The following is a 17,652-nucleotide window of genomic DNA, read 5'->3' on the forward strand; positions in this document are numbered from 1 at the left end:
GTAGAATACTAAATTAGCAAAATTACTGTTGACATTTTTAATACAGAATCACCAAACTAGCAGGGAAATCTCTGTAGTCATTAAAGAAAATTTAAAACAACTTACAAACCTGCTGTGTGTGGAAATATCTTTGATACATATTTTGTTTACACAAGCAACAGATACTTGCAAGGTATAACAAAACTACTCACTATTCATTCTGAGCAACTTATGGTACTCAGGAAAACAGAGTTTAGTTTTCACATTAATCAAAACCATTTCCAATTGTTTAGTCTGTTCCTATCTTCCTTATTTGTGATTTTAGAGTTCACTGTCAAACACTAATAAAGCACATCCTCAAAAAGATATGTGTAAATAAAATGCAAGAAAACTCTTATATTTCAGGAGCCAGCTCAGCCTCTTACAGCTACAGCTATGCAACATCAATCTCACACATATACTTGAATCAGCTGTTTGACAACGTGTGCAATTTGTTTACCAAAACCAAAACTTTGGTGTATTTTTAATAGAACTAAAATCAAGGCCCTCTTCTAGGAAATGACTGAGCATCAAAATGCATGATGATACTCCCGGTCCCTTCCTTTCCTCCCTTCTAATTAATTTTATTTTCAATAACCTCACACCAAAAAACAAACTCTGCCTTGATTTTACAGCATAGTCAAGTATTAGTCTTGAAACATTTTGATCTCAGGGTAAATCTTTCCCAGAAGCCTTCTACAGCATACAGGGATCAATGGACATGCACATCTCAAGCTGTCAAGGGAAGAGCTCAGCCACGGTGTCTGGGTACAGATCAGGTTCTCTGACCACTGTCTGTTGTAATGAGCTCTCCAGTTATTTTGTCAATTCTGCCTGCAAACATGCTCACTCAGTCATGCTGCCTAAGTAACTGCACTTTCACATATGGAAACCAGAACTTAACATTCTAACTTTTAAAAGTTGGTGGTTTTTTTAAATACTAATGCAAGTGGAAACAAATTCAAGCACTAGGCAGGATAAATCACAAGCAACCTAGGGCATGCCTGCTCAGGAGAAATCAGTTAGAAACTGAGTCCCACATGCTAAAAACTTACTTTGTATAAAACTGGGTTTTGGTCCAAAATGAATAATCAGAGACTTCACATAGCACAGACATAGCTAAGCATTTTCAGTTCATAGAATTCAAAATATGAGTATTAAAACCTTTTAGTATTAGAAGCAGAAAACAATGCTAGTCTCAATGCTGGAATGCCAACAATAAATGTTATCTACACCGCAGATTCACAAGCAAGTCTCACAATTCACAAGTTATCAAAGTACAAATAATTTAACATTTAATTACTATTGTCACTAATGCTTTCAAGTAATTCATATTCCAACAACTGCGAACAATGTTCCTTACATTTAGTAGATTCCACCATTATATTGTAAAGTATACTTTTGTATGACTACAGTATTAATTCATAGGATAAATTTTGTAAGATTTTCCCTTTGGCAGGTTTGTTGAGACAATTGTAGAAAAAAATCCCCACAATTGGTAAAAGCTAAAGCCATACAAAGGTGTGGAAAGCAGCCATCATCAAAATTGTTTATTTAAAATCATACCCATTATGAGTTCAGGTAGTGATTTAAAAACCATGAGAAAATTGAGACTCCAGAAAGACGTAGTATTTTGTGATGTAGTATTTTATATTTACCTTTGGTATTCCAGAAGTGTCCAGCCAGTTCTGGAAGATACTTTCTACAGTTAACCCAGACCTTAAAAAAAAAAAAAAAATTAGAAGATATGCAAAAAACCCCCTTTTTTTTCATATTAAAAATAACCCTTTAGAAGCTAGGCAAACACCCTAAATCCAAGTGTTGGTTGTACTGCAGTGGTACAACATTCTTGGTTTTTTTTAATTAATAAAACCATCAGGGGTCCTATGAGCCAATTAAAGGTAGATAGGATTTTGTGTACTTAAAACTCAAATCATAAATTCCGTGCTTATAAAGATTGACAGAGAAATTGTTAGGTGGTAAACTGCATTTATGAAACATGTAAAGTATGAACGGGTGTTCTACTTCCTGTTAAATGGGTTTTTGTTTCCTTTACAGAAAAAAAATCAAGTAAATTTATACTGAAACATTCGAACCCAGTATTTTATTACAGAAGCAGCCCAACTGCAAAGATAAAATACTAACTAAAATGAAATTGAATACAAACTTTCTTAAACTTTGGGGTTTTAAAAAGCACTGATGGATATTAATTCTCAAAGTTACCAAGTGTCTAATATACTTTAGTTTTGTCTTTTCTGCACTTTCTTTATATCCTGATAACTTTCACAGTGAAATTATGGAATCGTCTGGAGCTCCAACAAAAGGAAATAGTTTGTCATGATGAAGCTGTGTGGGACTGAAATAACCATATGCATAAGTATTTGCAAATTCAGAAATTATATCTGCACTTTTACTTTTGTAGGCAGCTTCTGTGGCATTTACTTCAACTCTGGTTGAAGACTTCCCAACTTGAAGGGAAGCCAAATAAAAATTAATTAATTAATTTTTAAAAAAAATCACACATGCAAGTACTGAAAAAAGGAAGTTGAATAAGTCCTCAATGAATGTAAATATTCTGAGAATCAGAACAAATGTGTATGGCCCTGTGTATGGTAATGCCTTGGCAAGACTCATTCTAATGCTTGCAGTTACTTTCACATGTGTAATGTAAACTCAACCAACAAGCATTCACGAAAAGAACAGCTATTCCAAGCTCTGAATCAGGAAGGCAAGCAACACAATAAAATTTTTTTCTCTGATCATATGATTAAAATAATCACAGCAGTCAAAAAGGAGCATTTCTACATAGTCAGGATTCTGAATTTTAAGGAAATTACCATTGTGTCTGTTAGATCACTATATAAATCAATTTTCTACAGAAAACTGAACATATATGTGATGCTTGTGTAGTGTTCTACATTAAAATAAATTACTAAACATCCAGACTTGTTCCTTGTTATTTGTGCAAACTTACTAAATTTAGAACATTTAACTGCTATATCCCTCAGACTATAATTATCTTCACCTTATTACTGTGCTCGAAAAATTGGTGTGTAGTTTTAAGTGAGTTAGCTGAGTCCCTTGACAGGGAATAAAGAGAAATATTTCCAAACAGTCAGTCAATTTAATTTCTCCAGAATAAGATTATGCTCTTGATTTCTTATTTCTGTCTGGTTACTAAAAAGGGTGCATACAGGACTAGCTTAAAAACGGACACCAAAATTTTATGTAGGCAAAGGTAGGTCACTTGGATTGTACCATTTATTCTGTCTCAAGAAGCATAAGCAGGATAAAAACTTTTGTTATTTGTTGTTGCATGAATTAAACCCAATACAGCTGAGTGTCCTAATGCTGATGCAGAGCTAGGAGCTGGGGAAAATTCCCTTAGTTGCACATTTAATTTGTCTTACCAAGGGATAAGAAACACAGCCTCACAATGTAAGGCAATCCTTCTTTCCCCCATTCCCAGAAACTAAACCTATATTGGAGAAAAAAATCTCTGCAAAATAATCTATGTTACATTTGCTATGTAGAGCCATTGTTTAACATATCCTCTATTTAATTTCAAAAACTGGCTTTGAAATGAGCTTATGACACCAAGGGGAATCTCACTGTTTCAACACCACACTAATACAGGCAGAAACCACTAGAAAGCTTCTCAGCCCCTCCTAAAACTTTGTCATTTTTCCCATGGGCAAAACCAATAACACTGCTTTTTCTCTGCCTGGAGCACCCACAGTTTCAGATAAACACCTGTCATATGACCATATGCAATCTTTTTTCTTTGTATTTGCACACATCTTTTTTTAATTCCAAGTTAGGATATTCTTGTTGGCAGCTATTAAAAAAAAAGCAACTTGTCTCAGCAGTTAACAGGCATTCACTATTTTTTAAAAATTATATTAGTAATGAGGAGACTATTGCAAGGATCTACTCTGAATCTCTTAAGTGTCAGTACTGAAGAACTATGAAGATGTTGGAAATGCTTCTACTAAAATGTCAGGCTTAGAAATAACCCCCAAAAATTTATCACAAATAGACTGCCATCTCAAAACAAGTGTCCTAGAGAAAGCACAGAGAGCCTGGTATTTGTAGAGCTTGCAGTTCAGTAAGGGCACTTACCACCTCCTTACACTGCAGTTAAGCATCTGTAAGGACTTAAATCTGGTGTTTGTGAGAATTCCTGAATGGCCTTCTGGTTAAGGTTCTGTATTGGACAGTGGGATCTGGGTTGAGTTGATTAGCACCCTAACTCTTACAAGACCAAGGTTCTTCAATTGCTTTGTCCAACTACTGTTCCCTACTGTAAAATGAGAATATGGTTACATCCATGATCTCATCCCTTATTTAGCTGTTCAGATGATAAGCCAATAAGCCTAGGAATCATCTCCTAACATCACACACAGTTCAGATTCAACACTTTAAACGAAGTCTGTAAAATACTAACATTAGTGATAAATTGAAAATTAGCATTATAAAAGATGGCTATAACTCAAGTTTTCACTGCACGAGGCTCTAAGGTACTCTACAAACTTTAACATAAACTCAGTTAATGCCTAAATCAAGGAGAAAAAACCATGAAAGTGTGCAATTTTTTTTTTAGGATAAAGGAAGATAGAAAACTCTGTCATTTCCAACTGAAAATACTTAAGCATATCTGCTTCATCATACATTCTTAAATGTCAGTAATTTTCAAAGTAAGCTATTCCAGCTGAATACAAAGGCATATTTAGAGCAAATTAAAACACGACTGATTAGTGATTCTGTCAACTAGACATACCTTCCTGCAGATAAATTTTCTTTGGATTTTATCCAGCATATATATATTGGCTTATTAAAAAAATCGAGAAATCAAAACCACTGGGAATAATTTTTCACAATGGTTTGCTTCAGTATTTAGGTGCCTACCAGCTGTTTTTCTCATTCAAAATCACATTCACAACAATGTGCATGTGAATCAAAGAAAGCAAACGTGAAAGAAAGAAATAGATACACCTGTATAGCTGAGTAGTTTGAAATTGCAGCATTATTTTAGTACTTAATTGACAATTTGTGAAGACATACAAGGAATGTGGTTAGTGAACCTGGGTTATTAACAGTACAAATAGCAGAGCTCCAACACAAGCCTTCCTTTGTCTATCATGTATTATTAAAACCATAGCTCATTAGTAGATTTGTTTACTTTATTGAACGAAATGAAATAAAAAATACCAGCGGAAAACCCCTAAGAGCAGAACTGACTTGCTCAAAAAAATTTTGCAGTCATAAAGTAGCTGCACAAGCAGCAACTCTGATTTATCTAAGACTGGTGAAACCATCTGTTGCAGGGGTAAACGCTGATTCTTTGCACAGCTCACATGTCGGGCAGATGTGGAAAGGATCAACTTGCAGCAAAGATTATGGGTGTAAGCCTTGGGGAGAATAAAGCCACTAGAGTTTTATCAAATCTAATGCACTCTGATACATAGACACATAAGAGGGGAACTTGGTGTTTTGTTGGCTTGGTTTGGTTCAATGTAGTGAAGTTTCAACTTATATGAGTACATAAAACACCTCAGTTATAGGTGGAAAGTATTGTAGATTTTCCACAGAAAGGCCAAAATAATGTGAGACTCTAGCCAGTGCATGTAGTTTTGTAAAGGCTTTGTAAACAGAGAAGGATAATGATCAATACTCATTTGTCATTCTTTCCATTAGTCCTTCACACAGACAAATAATCTGTCTTAAAGGCAAGAAATTATAAAGGACCAGAAGGTATTGCTCAGTTTATCTGCTGTCAGTATTCATCTGCAGTCCAGAAACAGAAGGATCCTGCCTCACAGCATGGATTCCTACAGCTTACATGCCATTATAATTGAGTCAGAGCAGGAAGTGAAGTAGCCCTATAAAGTAGGCATAAAACTCTCCTCCTCCGACTACAAAAGGCAGCAAAAATCAGTAAAAAGTTAAAAATCTGGATCTTGGAGCTACTAATCACTAGCAATGTTCTAAAAAATAACCTCTGAATAAAAACTAAAGGAATGAAGTGCTTGAAGGTGAGGATCTTCTAGATCCAGTCTCTGTATCCAATAGTAGAAAGCTACATTACCACAGTGTAATAACCACAGAAATTTCCACACTGTTTCATGATCATTTTCTGCCAATATTCATCCTGTTCTCATTACAGAAGTCTGCCATAAGCCAAATTCTATTACTAGCTACATAATTTGCCCCTGTTGTCACAGCTGAGTGCAGGATTTGGTTTGATTTGATTACCTACTACAAATGCCTCTTTACTACTTCTTTTTTTTTTTTAATGATTAAACCAGCTTCCATTACAAACTTCAGTGTATTACAGTGCTTAATATTTGTCAAGTTTGAAGCATGTAGTTTAAACATTTAAATTTTACTTGGCAGAATTGCACAAGCCTGGCAGGCTTTGTGTGCTATACAGAATTTTTGCTCTAACACTGAAATGCACTTCATTCCTACATCAAACTTTGCACAAAGAAACACATCAGCAGACAATCTCTAAAAATATTTAATTTCTATCTTTCCTCCCTTGTCTTTTACCTCAGGTGAATATTTCTGTATAGCCACAGAATGCATTCAAGAACTAAAAAACCATCTTCCCAGCAGATAAGAAATAAAGGCCTTCCGTATATCAAGACACTCTATTATTCCTTGCATCACTGTTGATATCTGCTAAGTCGTTTTGGCAATAGATAGTTCAGATATGCTATATATCTGACTGTAAAATGAATTACCATACATCTGAAATTTCTTTCACACATTCTGGAACGTGATGCATCACAAATGGAGCCATACTTCTTTTGCATTAGTCTCACTGGAAGTTTAAGTATGTTTTCAGGCAGAAAAATGGATGCTTATGCAACAACATTTTGCACTGGGTTTGGAGTTCAGAAAAACCCAAGTGAAAAAAAAAAAAGGAAGGAAAACAAGAAGTAACTTAACAAACCAGTGTATAATCATACCATTTAAAAAATCACTTTCACATCTATTCCATATAATATACCTAATTATATTTGGGCTAGAAACTATATTGAATTATATAGAGAGAGTATTATCCACTACATTGATGGAGAATGTAACAGCACCCAAACTAAACTTAAGATGCCACAAAACACATTTTCTCAATGAAAACTAGCTTCTCTGTTCCTCAATCATCAGGAATAGAAGTGTTTCACTATGTTGGGGTTTTAGTTTAGTCTTAGGTTTTCCTGTTAAAGGAATTTTCTCCCATATGCATGTTGCTAGGGGACAAATAGCTGTACTTAAGAAAGACAAAAAGGGGAGTGGGGCGGGCCTGGCTACTCTTTTGTCTACACCTGGGTGTGGGGACAGTTCGCTCTGAGCGTCCGGAGAGAGAAGCTGCAGAGAAAGGAGCTGCTGCTGCTTTCTTTTTGGCCGTTCTTTCTTCCTGCTGGAAGCAACGCCGGGACCCCAAAAGCCGCTTTCCCTGCCCTGCTGGAGACCGAGCTGTGGCTGCCCTGCCCCGCTGCTGCTTCGAGCTTTCGCTACTCTGTAGCCCTGCTCGCCCTGCCTGCCTGGGCCTCCGTGGGGTTCTCCCATCTGGATACATCTCGCCTGCCACCCGGGATTTGCGTTCGTCCCTGCCGTTCCAGCCTGCTGTTCCTGAGAGCCCGGGATCAGCTGCCCAGCGGTTTGTGAAGCCTTTGTTCCATCCTTCCTGGGATCCCAGGGCACCAGAGCCGCGGGTTTCCCGAGCTCGCTCCGGAGCGCCCCCTGCGGCCGCGGGGGAACCATCGCACCTGCCCTGCTCACCGGGAGCCGCCAGCGCCCCTGCCGGCTGCGAGCGGAACTGCACCCGAGGGGAAAGGGCCCGACAGCCGAGAAGGCTGGCACTGGGTTTGTGTTTGCTGTTACTGCCATAGTTGTTGTTGTTTTGTTTGACTGGTTATATACATATATATATATAGTAAAGAACTGTTATTCCTATTTCCCACATCTTCGCCTAAAGGCTCTTGATTTCAAAATATAATAACTTGGAGGGAAAAGGGGTTATATCTGCCACTTCAAGGGGGGCCTCTGCCTTCCTTAGCAGACACCTGTCTTTCAAAACCGAGACAGATCTTGGCGCCCAACGTGGGGCCTGAGGGCATTAAGAGATAGAGGTGAAAAAGGAATAACAGTTCCTCGATAACTTTATTTTGTGTGCTGGATATTGGAACCTTGTTAGGCAGCAGTATGTGGTCTAGTTTACCCTGGTTTGGGTGGCATGTAGCCGTGGCTATATTCTTCCCCTTTGCAGCTCCTTACTTGAATATGGGTCCTCTGACTAAGGCTACCATTGCTGTTATCCAGCTTGCGTTATGGGTCGAGAAGGTGAGGAATTCATGGGTTTTTAACTTCCTCCGGAATGTGGGCACATGGATAAACAGCTATCACACACTGAGCACATGTTTTTGGGGTTATGTTAACAATGGTACCTTCTGTGAGGAAATGACACCAGGGGAAGTTTTCTCCCAACCCCTCAACCAGTTCTTTGGGCCCACCCCATCAATTTTCGAAGGGTTTAAATTCCCTCTGAATACTAACCATCTGCTGCTGATAGGCCTACTCTATTTAGCATTCAAGGATAAGTTGAGATTGGCTTGGATATCTACCCGGACACCAGCCCCAGAGACTAGAGATCCTGCCCCAGAACCTGACATGGCCCCAGACACTAGAGATCCTACCCCAGAGCCAGAGCCTGCCACAGCCCCAGACACTAGAGATCCCGCCCCACAGACTGATACTGCCCAACAGTCCACCTCAGAAATGGACTACCCAAATTGGGTGGGGGTACTGGCAAAAGGGATGCAGGAGATGTGCCAAGAGATGGGTCAGGTGCGCCAGGGGATATGCCAGGAGATGGGTCAGGTGCGCCAGGAGATGTGCCAGGAGATGGGCCAGGTGCGCCAGGAGATATGCCAATTGCTAAGGGAATACACCTCCTCAGCTAGTGAAAAACCCTCTCCCTGCCCCAAAGAGGGTGAGTCCGATGGTGCAGCAGTGGAACCCACGGATGTTACAACCGTCCAGGCTTCAGCTGAACCACAAGGACAACCACAGCCAGCAGCAGTCGCCCCTGTGCAAAGGAGGAAGTATAAGACCAAATCAGTACGACCAGTTAATGATGATGGGCAACCAGGGCCCTCACAACCAGCAGGAGAGCCAGAGCCAGAAGTCATCACTGAGTCCCTGTCGCACGACAGTCTCCGTGCTATGCGAAACGACATTGTGCGAAGGGGGCGTGAGCCTTATACCACCTGGCTGCTTCGGGTTTGGGACCTTATGGGCACAAGTGTGCAACTCGATAGTGGTGAGGCAAGGTATCTGGGATCGTTGACCCAGGACCCAGGTGTGGACCAGATATTTGTGAGGGAGCCAGGGCCTCTCTCTCTCTGGGAGCGGCTCTTAATGAGTGTGAGAGAAAGGTTCATTCACAAAGAAAGAATGCAGGAGTATCATCATAGAATGCAGTGGAAGACACTCGAGCAAGGGATCCAACAGCTAAGAGAGGTGGCAATATTAGAGGTACTCTTTGGGAAGGATGGACAGCATGATAATGACCCCGATAAGGTCAGGTGCACAGGACAGATGATGTGGAACCTGGCAAGGCTAGGGCCATCACAATACACCACCTTCATTGCAACGATTGATGCTGACAATACCCGAGAAACAGTGGGCTCTGTTGCCAACAGGCTCAGGCATTATGACAGCATGATCAATGGCCCGCTGAAAGCTCATGTCTCTGCTGTGGTCCAGGACCTCAAAGAGGACATGAAGGAGATGAGGAAGGAAATGAGGGAGGAGATGAGGGAGGAGATGAGGGAGGAGATGAGGAGGGTCAGTGTGGCACCAGTGCGAGTCACAGGCCCCCAAGTCAGAGCCCGTCATCCCCCTGCTAGAGAGAGAGGGTACACCCCACGAGCTGAGCTGTGGTTTTTCCTGTGTGAGCATGGGGAAGACATGAGAAGGTGGGATGGGAAACCCACCTCTGCCCTGGCAGCGCGGGTGCGTGAACTCAAGGAGGGAGGCACTAACCGAGGGGGTTCCGCTAAAGTGAAGGTAGCCTCAGCCTCCCATGACCGAGCTGCCAGGTATTACAGAAGGGAGGATGATATGTCGGATCCCCTTGAAGGTACCTCGAGCATGTACGCCCAGGGAAAGAATGATAACCAGGGCTAGAGGGGCCCTGCCTCTAGCCAGGAAGAGGCACGGGAGAACCGAGTTTTCTGGACGGTGTGGATCCGATGGCCTGGCACATCAGAGCCACAAAAATATGATGCATTGGTTGATACTGGGGCACAATGTACTTTAATGCCATCAGGACATGTGGGGGCAGAACCTGTATCCATCGCTGGGGTGACCGGGGGATCACAGCAGTTGACCCTTTTGGAAGCTGAGGTGAGCCTGACTGGGAAGGAGTGGCAAAAGCATCCGATTGTGACCGGCCCAGAGGCCCCGTGTATTCTGGGCATAGACTTCCTCCGGAATGGCTACTACAAAGACCCAAAAGGACTCAGGTGGGCATTTGGGATTGCTGCTGTGGAGGCAGAGGGCATTAGGCAATTGAACACCCTGCCTGGACTATCTGAGAATCCTTCTGCAGTTGGGCTCCTGAAAGTGGAAGAGCAACGAGTGCCAATTGCCACCTCGACAGTGCACCGCCGGCAGTGTCGGACAAATCGAGATGCTGTGATCCCCATCCACAAGATGATCCGCGAGCTGGAGAGTCAAGGGGTGGTCAGCAAGACCCACTCACCCTTCAACAGCCCCATCTGGCCTGTGCGCAAGTCTGACGGGGAATGGAGATTGACTGTGGACTATCGTGCCCTGAATGAAGTGACTCCACCGTTGAGCGCTGCCGTGCCAGACATGTTGGAGCTCCAGTACGAGCTGGAGTCCAAAGCAGCAAAGTGGTATGCCACTATTGACATTGCCAATGCATTCTTCTCCATTCCTCTGGCAGCAGAGTGCAGGCCTCAGTTTGCCTTCACCTGGAGGGGCGTGCAGTACACCTGGAACCGACTGCCCCAGGGGTGGAAGCACAGTCCCACCATCTGTCATGGACTGATCCAGACTGCACTAGAAAAGAGTGAGGCTCCAGAACATCTGCAGTACATTGATGACATCATTGTGTGGGGGAACACCGCAACCGAAGTGTTTGAGAAAGGAGAGAGAATAATTCAAATTCTCCTGCAAGCTGGTTTTGCCATCAAGAAGAGCAAGGTCAAGGGACCTGCCCGAGAGATCCAGTTCCTGGGAGTAAAGTGGCAAGATGGACGACGTCAGATTCCCACTGAGGTCATCAATAAGATCACAGCAATGTCTCCACCGACCAACAAGAAGGAAACACAAGCTTTCCTAGGTGCTATAGGTTTCTGGAGGATGCACATTCCTGAGTACAGCCAGATCGTGAGTCCTCTCTACCTGGTTACCCGCAAGAAGAATGATTTCCACTGGGGCCCTGAACAGCAGCAAGCCTTCGCCCAGATCAAACAGGAAATTGCTCACGCCGTAGCCCTTGGCCCAGTCAGGACAGGACCAGAGGTGAAGAACGTGCTCTACTCTGCAGCCGGGAACAATGGTCTGTCCTGGAGCCTCTGGCAGAAGGTGCCTGGTGAGACTCGGGGCCGACCACTGGGATTCTGGAGCTGAAGCTACAGAGGATCTGAAGCCAACTACACTCCCACCGAGAAGGAAATCCTGGCAGCTTATGAAGGAGTCCAGGCTGCCTCAGAAGTAATCGGCACAGAGGCACAACTCCTCCTGGCACCCCGACTACCGGTGCTGGGGTGGATGTTCAAAGGAAAGGTTCCCTCCACGCATCACGCCACCGACGCTACTTGGAGCAAATGGATTGCCCTCATCACGCAGCGCGCCCGAATTGGAAACCCAAGTCGCCCTGGGATCTTGGAAATAATTACAAACTGGCCGGAAGGTGAGACTTTTGGGTTATCTTCTGAAGAAGAAGAGGAGCAGGTGACACGTGCCGAAGAAGCCCCACCATATAACGAGCTACCAGAGAGTGAAAGACAATACGCCCTCTTCACTGATGGTTCCTGCCGAATTGTAGGCGCTAGCCGGAAATGGAAAGCCGCTGTATGGAGCCCCACACGACAAGTTGCACAGGCCACTGAAGGAGAAGGTGGATCGAGCCAATTTGCTGAGCTCAAAGCTGTCCAATTAGCTCTGGACATAGCTGAAAGAGAGAAGTGGCCAAAGCTCTACCTCTACACCGATTCATGGATGGTAGCCAATGCTCTGTGGGGTTGGCTGGAAAGGTGGAAGAAGGCAAACTGGCAGCGCAGAGGAAAACCAATCTGGGCTGCTGAAGAGTGGAAAGACATTGCCACTCGGGTAGAGAAGCTATCCGTGAAGGTCCGTCATGTAGATGCTCACATCCCCAAGAGCCGGGCTAATGAAGAACATCGTAACAACAAACAGGTAGATCAGGCTGCGAAAATAGAGGTGTCCCAGATAGACTTGGATTGGCAACATAAAGGAGAACTGTTCCTAGCTCGATGGGCCCATGATGCCTCAGGCCATCAGGGCAGAGATGCCACCTATAAGTGGGCACGAGACCGAGGGGTGGATCTAACCATGGACAGTATCTCCCAGGTTATCCATGACTGTGAGACATGCGCTGCGATCAAGCAGGCCAAGCGGGTGAAGCCTCTGTGGTATGGCGGGCGATGGTCCAAATACAAGTATGGGGAGGCCTGGCAGATTGATTACATCACACTGCCTCAAACCCGCCAAGGCAAGCGCTATGTGCTCACAATGGTAGAAGCCACCACTGGGTGGCTGGAGACCTACCCTGTGCCTCACGCTACTGCCCGGAACACCATCCTGGGACTGGAAAAGCAAGTCCTTTGGAGGCATGGCACCCCTGAGAGAATCGAGTCTGACAATGGGACTCATTTCAAGAACAGCCTTATAAACACCTGGGCTAGAGAACATGGCATAGAGTGGGTGTACCACATCCCTTACCATGCACCAGCAGCTGGGAAGGTTGAGCGGTGTAATGGACTGCTTAAAACCACCTTGAAGGCACTGGGTGGGGGGACTTTCAAAAACTGGGAGATGCATTTAGCAAGAGCCACCTGGTTAGTTAACACTCGAGGTTCCACCAGCCGAGCAGGCCCTGCCCAATCCGAACCCCTACAAACAACAGATGGAGATAAGGTTCCAGTGGTGCACATGAGAGGTATGCTTGAAAAAACTGTTTGGGTAAAGTCTGCCTTGAGCAAAGACAAACCCATCCGTGGGGTTGTTTTTGCTCAGGGACCAGGTTGCACCTGGTGGGTGATGCAAAAGGATGGAGAGACCCGATGCTTACCTCAAGAGGACCTTGTTTTAGGGTGAACTACCCATGGCTCTGTACTTGTATCAATATCAGCATGTATATTTGTATATAATTTGGGTAATGCATAGATTTATATGGTTAAAAAAAAGTTAAGTTTCATGTAACATGTTAGTATGGGAAAAAATTCGGGGTGGATAATGTTGGGGTTTTAGTTTAGTCTTAGGTTTTCCTGTTAAAGGAATTTTCTCCCATATGCATGTTGCTAGGGGACAAATAGCTGTACTTAAGAAAGACAAAAAGGGGAGTGGGGCGGGCCTGGCTACTCTTTTGTCTACACCTGGGTGTGGGGACAGTTCGCTCTGAGCGTCCGGAGAGAGAAGCTGCAGAGAAAGGAGCTGCTGCTTCTTTCTTTTTGGCCGTTCTTTCTTCCTGCTGGAAGCAACGCCGGGACCCCAAAAGCCGCTTTCCCTGCCCTGCTGGAGACCGAGCTGTGGCCGCCCCGCCCCGCTGCTGCTTCGAGCTTTCGCTACGCTGTAGCCCTGCTCGCCCTGCCTGCCTGGGCCTCCGTGGTTTTTCCCATCTGGATACATCTCGCCTGCCACCCGGGATTTGCGTTCGTCCCTGCCATTCCAGCCTGCTGTTCCTGAGAGCCCGGGATCGGCTGCCCAGAGGTTTGTGAAGCCTTTGTTCCATCCCTTCCCAGGATCCCAGGGCACCAGAGCCGCGGGTTTCCCGAGCTCGCTCCGGAGCGCCCCCTGCAGCCGCGGGGGAACCATCGCACCTGCCCTGCTCACCGGGAGCCGCCAGCGCCCCTGCCGGCTGCGAGCGGAACTGCACCCGAGGGGAAAGGGCCCGACAGCTGAGAAGGCTGGCACTGGGTTTGTGATTGCTGTTACTGCCAGAGTTGTTGTTGTTTTGTTTGACTGGTTATATACATATATATATATAGTAAAGAACTGTTATTCCTATTTCCCACATCTTCGCCTAAAGGCCCTTGATTTCAAAATATAATAACTTGGAGGGAAAAGGGGTTATATCTGCCACTTCAAGGGGGGCCTCTGCCTTCCTTAGCAGACACCTGTCTTTCAAAACCGAGACACACTAAAAATCTCAATACATTTGACCTCTATGAATATCATCTTTTTTTTCTCCAAACCACTCACACAGAGTTATGAGCACTTTTGGAATCCTGGCTTTCAAAATTATATTTTTTAAGTGAATATTTTATTTTTAAAAACTATAACATGTAAAGATCCACTATGAAAGAATCTGTATTTGTAGCACATTCTGTAACAACACAGAACAAACCAACATATAAGCAGGGACAGATTCAAAGTGCTGCTAAAGACTACCATCTTCAACCAGTCACAGTCACACAGAGAAGGATTTTGAAGGACTTGGCAGACAATTAATGCTCAATTTCCATTCATGTTTTCCATCTTTCCTCATGCAGTACAATATATGACAGGGAGGGGATGGTACCAGACTACTTCTTGAAAAAATCCATCTTTTCTGGTATCGCAGATTCACAGCAAAGTTCTGGCATCCTTGCTTTAGGGTGCCATGTGCCAAAAGTAGCTGGCAGCAGGATCACAGGTTAATTTGAGCAGGCAGCTATGCCTGGCACTTTAGGTTGCATAGTGAACACAGGACATCACCTCTGACCTAACGTGGAAGTCAAAGGCACTGCTCGGGGAGAGCATGGTATAGCAAAACCACAGTAAGTCTCATAATTTTTTGTGTATATATGTAATGGGAATTTTCAGGCTAGCACTATCACTATTTCTGGCTAGCACATATTAAAATCTTATTTCTACGTATTTCTTTGGCTTTTTAAGCCCAGTTCTTACTTACTCTTTTTGTTTAGGAATGTCTTCCAACAGCATGCTAAGAAAATCCTGGAAAATTAACAGAGCAGCACAGTTAGTATGTTTATGAAGCCATAACCCTGTGTCTGCACTGCTGGTGAGAGATTAAAGACTACAGATAACAGAATGATAAGAAAGAAGTCTATATATCCATTATGGTGATATACTGACAATATAATGTATATTGTATAAATAACATACGTATTGTTATTTATACAATATACATTATATTGTCAGTTTTCCAACCCACTGAAGCAAGAAGTGTCAATATCAAAAGAAAATGGGCTTGAAAAGTCTGCTGACTATTTTAACACAATCCCACGTTCCTACTTTTATTTTATCCGTAATATACACACATGAACTATATTTAAAACTATTAAAGGCTGCAGACTCACATACAAAAGTTAAGAAACACCAAAATTAAGGGTGTTTACGCTTTCTTCACTATGCTTATGTTATCATGTTGTCGTTAATTACACAACTACATAAAGCTTTTTCTTCCTCAGTGCACATGCCTGATTAGATCACACTTACTCTTCATTCCATGACAAAATTCACAATATTGCTGATAACCACATCACCTAAGGAGTAAATTCTTCAAATAAAAGGTAGCTGGAATTTCTTTCATGGTTTTACAAAGATGATGCAATGCCAATGGAAGAGCATTACTATTATCCTCACTTATACCAGTATGATAAGCCCTCTTAAGAAAGTTACATCTGACATTACTAAAAGGTTCTCTGGCACCCTATATGCTACACAACCTAATTTCAATGAAAATCACTTTGACAGAATACACTCCTTTGAACAATCTCATAATAATAGGATTTATTAATATGAATTATTCATTTATATGCTGCTTCATAAAACCAATGCATCTGCTTTATTAAAACGAATCTTTGTGGAGACAAGTTTCATAGGCTAATAAACAGTCCTCACTTCAATATACGAGTATAGTCTGACTTCTGATTGCAAATTGTTGCTCCCTAAGGTCTTGAAGAATGTTTCGTAAAAGGCAGAAATCTTCTGTTTATGGACTTTGGCATAACAGTCAACAAAAGATGCTGTTCCTCTGTCTGAGTATGGCATTGTTAGGGAATCAAACTAAGATTGATTGTACAATTGAAACTACTGGTAACACAGTTAAACCTTCCTTCTTTAGATTATAAGTGAGATTCAGGCTGTCTTGCAATGGCTGCAGAATTGGCTTATGACAAAGAGTAAATCGCGCAGTGCTGGGCTCAGTGTTGCTGTGGCAAGAATGCCACCATTAACTGTGACAGGAGTCATTTTGTCCCAACCACAGTATATTGCAGACATGATGATAAAGTGTGAAATCCCCTTATTTTATACAACTACTTGTAGTTTTGCTGTATGTAAATATTACACTATTCTGCATATAAACAGAGAACTACTGTCTTCCACTTGTGGAAGTTTTGCTGGAGATACAAAGAACACTTTGGTGCAAATAAAAAATGTGTAAAGATCATAATTATAGTTATTTCAAAAGTATGTGAATAGTAAACCTGAAGTGGTCATCCTTCACACTATTTGCACTGTGTATACATTAACATAGCCAGATTCCCTGGTTAGAGTCCATCAGCTTTTCATAATCACACAGTGCACTTAAAGATACCACTGGTACTAGGATGGTTTTATAATCTGTATACTACACTATGAAATTAAGCATCTCTTTTGTGATTAAAGCTGCCTTCAATTTTTCCAAATATCTGCTAAGAATAAAGAAGTAACCATCATTCTACACAGTTTCTTAAAATTAGGATTACTCTATTATATCTTATTTTAACTGCTCCTATTTTGATGCTCCAAAACAGAGTAGGAAAACAAATTACCAATTAACTAATCATTAGCCAGACATCTTAACAGCGTAAGCTCCAGGTGATGGAACCACTGACTAGCTTTAGTCAAAAACCTTTTTTTTGCCCATTATAACAGACAGAACCACATGACAATTAAAGTCTGCAAACAATTCCATTTCCAAGATATTCTTATTTCAAGATGAAACAGAACAATGGCTTTAATTCTGTTAGGAGTACCAGCAACTTGCACTTCCTTCTTTTTATTTATAATCAAAACCACTCCAGTCATTATTTTAAAAGTTCACTCAAAGCAATTAGTAAGTGAATTCTCTCATAAAAAGAAAAACAAAATATTTTTTAAAAATCCTTCTCAAAGATTCCAGATTTGCTTTACTCATCTGTTGCTAACTCAACTAAAATAAAGCTACCATTAAAAACATACTGAGCATGCAACCAAAATGAAGGAAAAAAGCAAACTGATTAATGTTCACATCTGAAGTAATTTCCTTGCACCTGCAGCTCCCATCTAGGAAAATTACTACAAACACTGTTGAAAACAAGACTAGTATTCATAACATGCGCAATTTTTCACTGTTTTACTTTCCCTCATTCCCACAATTCCTAAACC

General features: G+C 42.4%; 1 protein-coding gene across 21 annotated transcripts in view; it reads right to left on the bottom strand.

Annotated features, from left to right (window-relative positions):
* The window catches only part of LOC125320202 (aminopeptidase O (putative)), a 228,594-nt gene that overhangs the window by 136,030 nt on the left and 74,912 nt on the right, over positions 1-17,652 (bottom strand). For 16 of the 21 annotated variants that reach the window (XR_007201046.1, XR_007201048.1, XR_007201045.1 and 13 more), the window contains 2 exons: positions 15,191-15,234; positions 1,677-1,737 (listed from right to left, as the gene is read on the bottom strand). The exons of 1 other annotated variant lie outside the window; for it this stretch is intronic. Coding sequence is in view for 12 of the 20 variants with exons in the window: in XM_048292283.1 (XP_048148240.1) it covers positions 1,677-1,737; positions 15,191-15,234 (105 nt within the window). In the remaining 8 variants the exon portion in view is untranslated. Of the gene's footprint in view, positions 1-1,676; positions 1,738-4,166; positions 4,322-15,190; positions 15,235-17,652 lie in introns of those variants that run through there. 4 more of the 21 variants (XM_048292286.1, XM_048292287.1, XM_048292289.1 and 1 more) reach the window with 2 other exon arrangements.

The sequence above is a fragment of the Corvus hawaiiensis genome, chromosome Z (genome assembly GCF_020740725.1).
Source record: "Corvus hawaiiensis isolate bCorHaw1 chromosome Z, bCorHaw1.pri.cur, whole genome shotgun sequence".
NCBI lineage: Eukaryota > Metazoa > Chordata > Aves > Passeriformes > Corvidae > Corvus > Corvus hawaiiensis.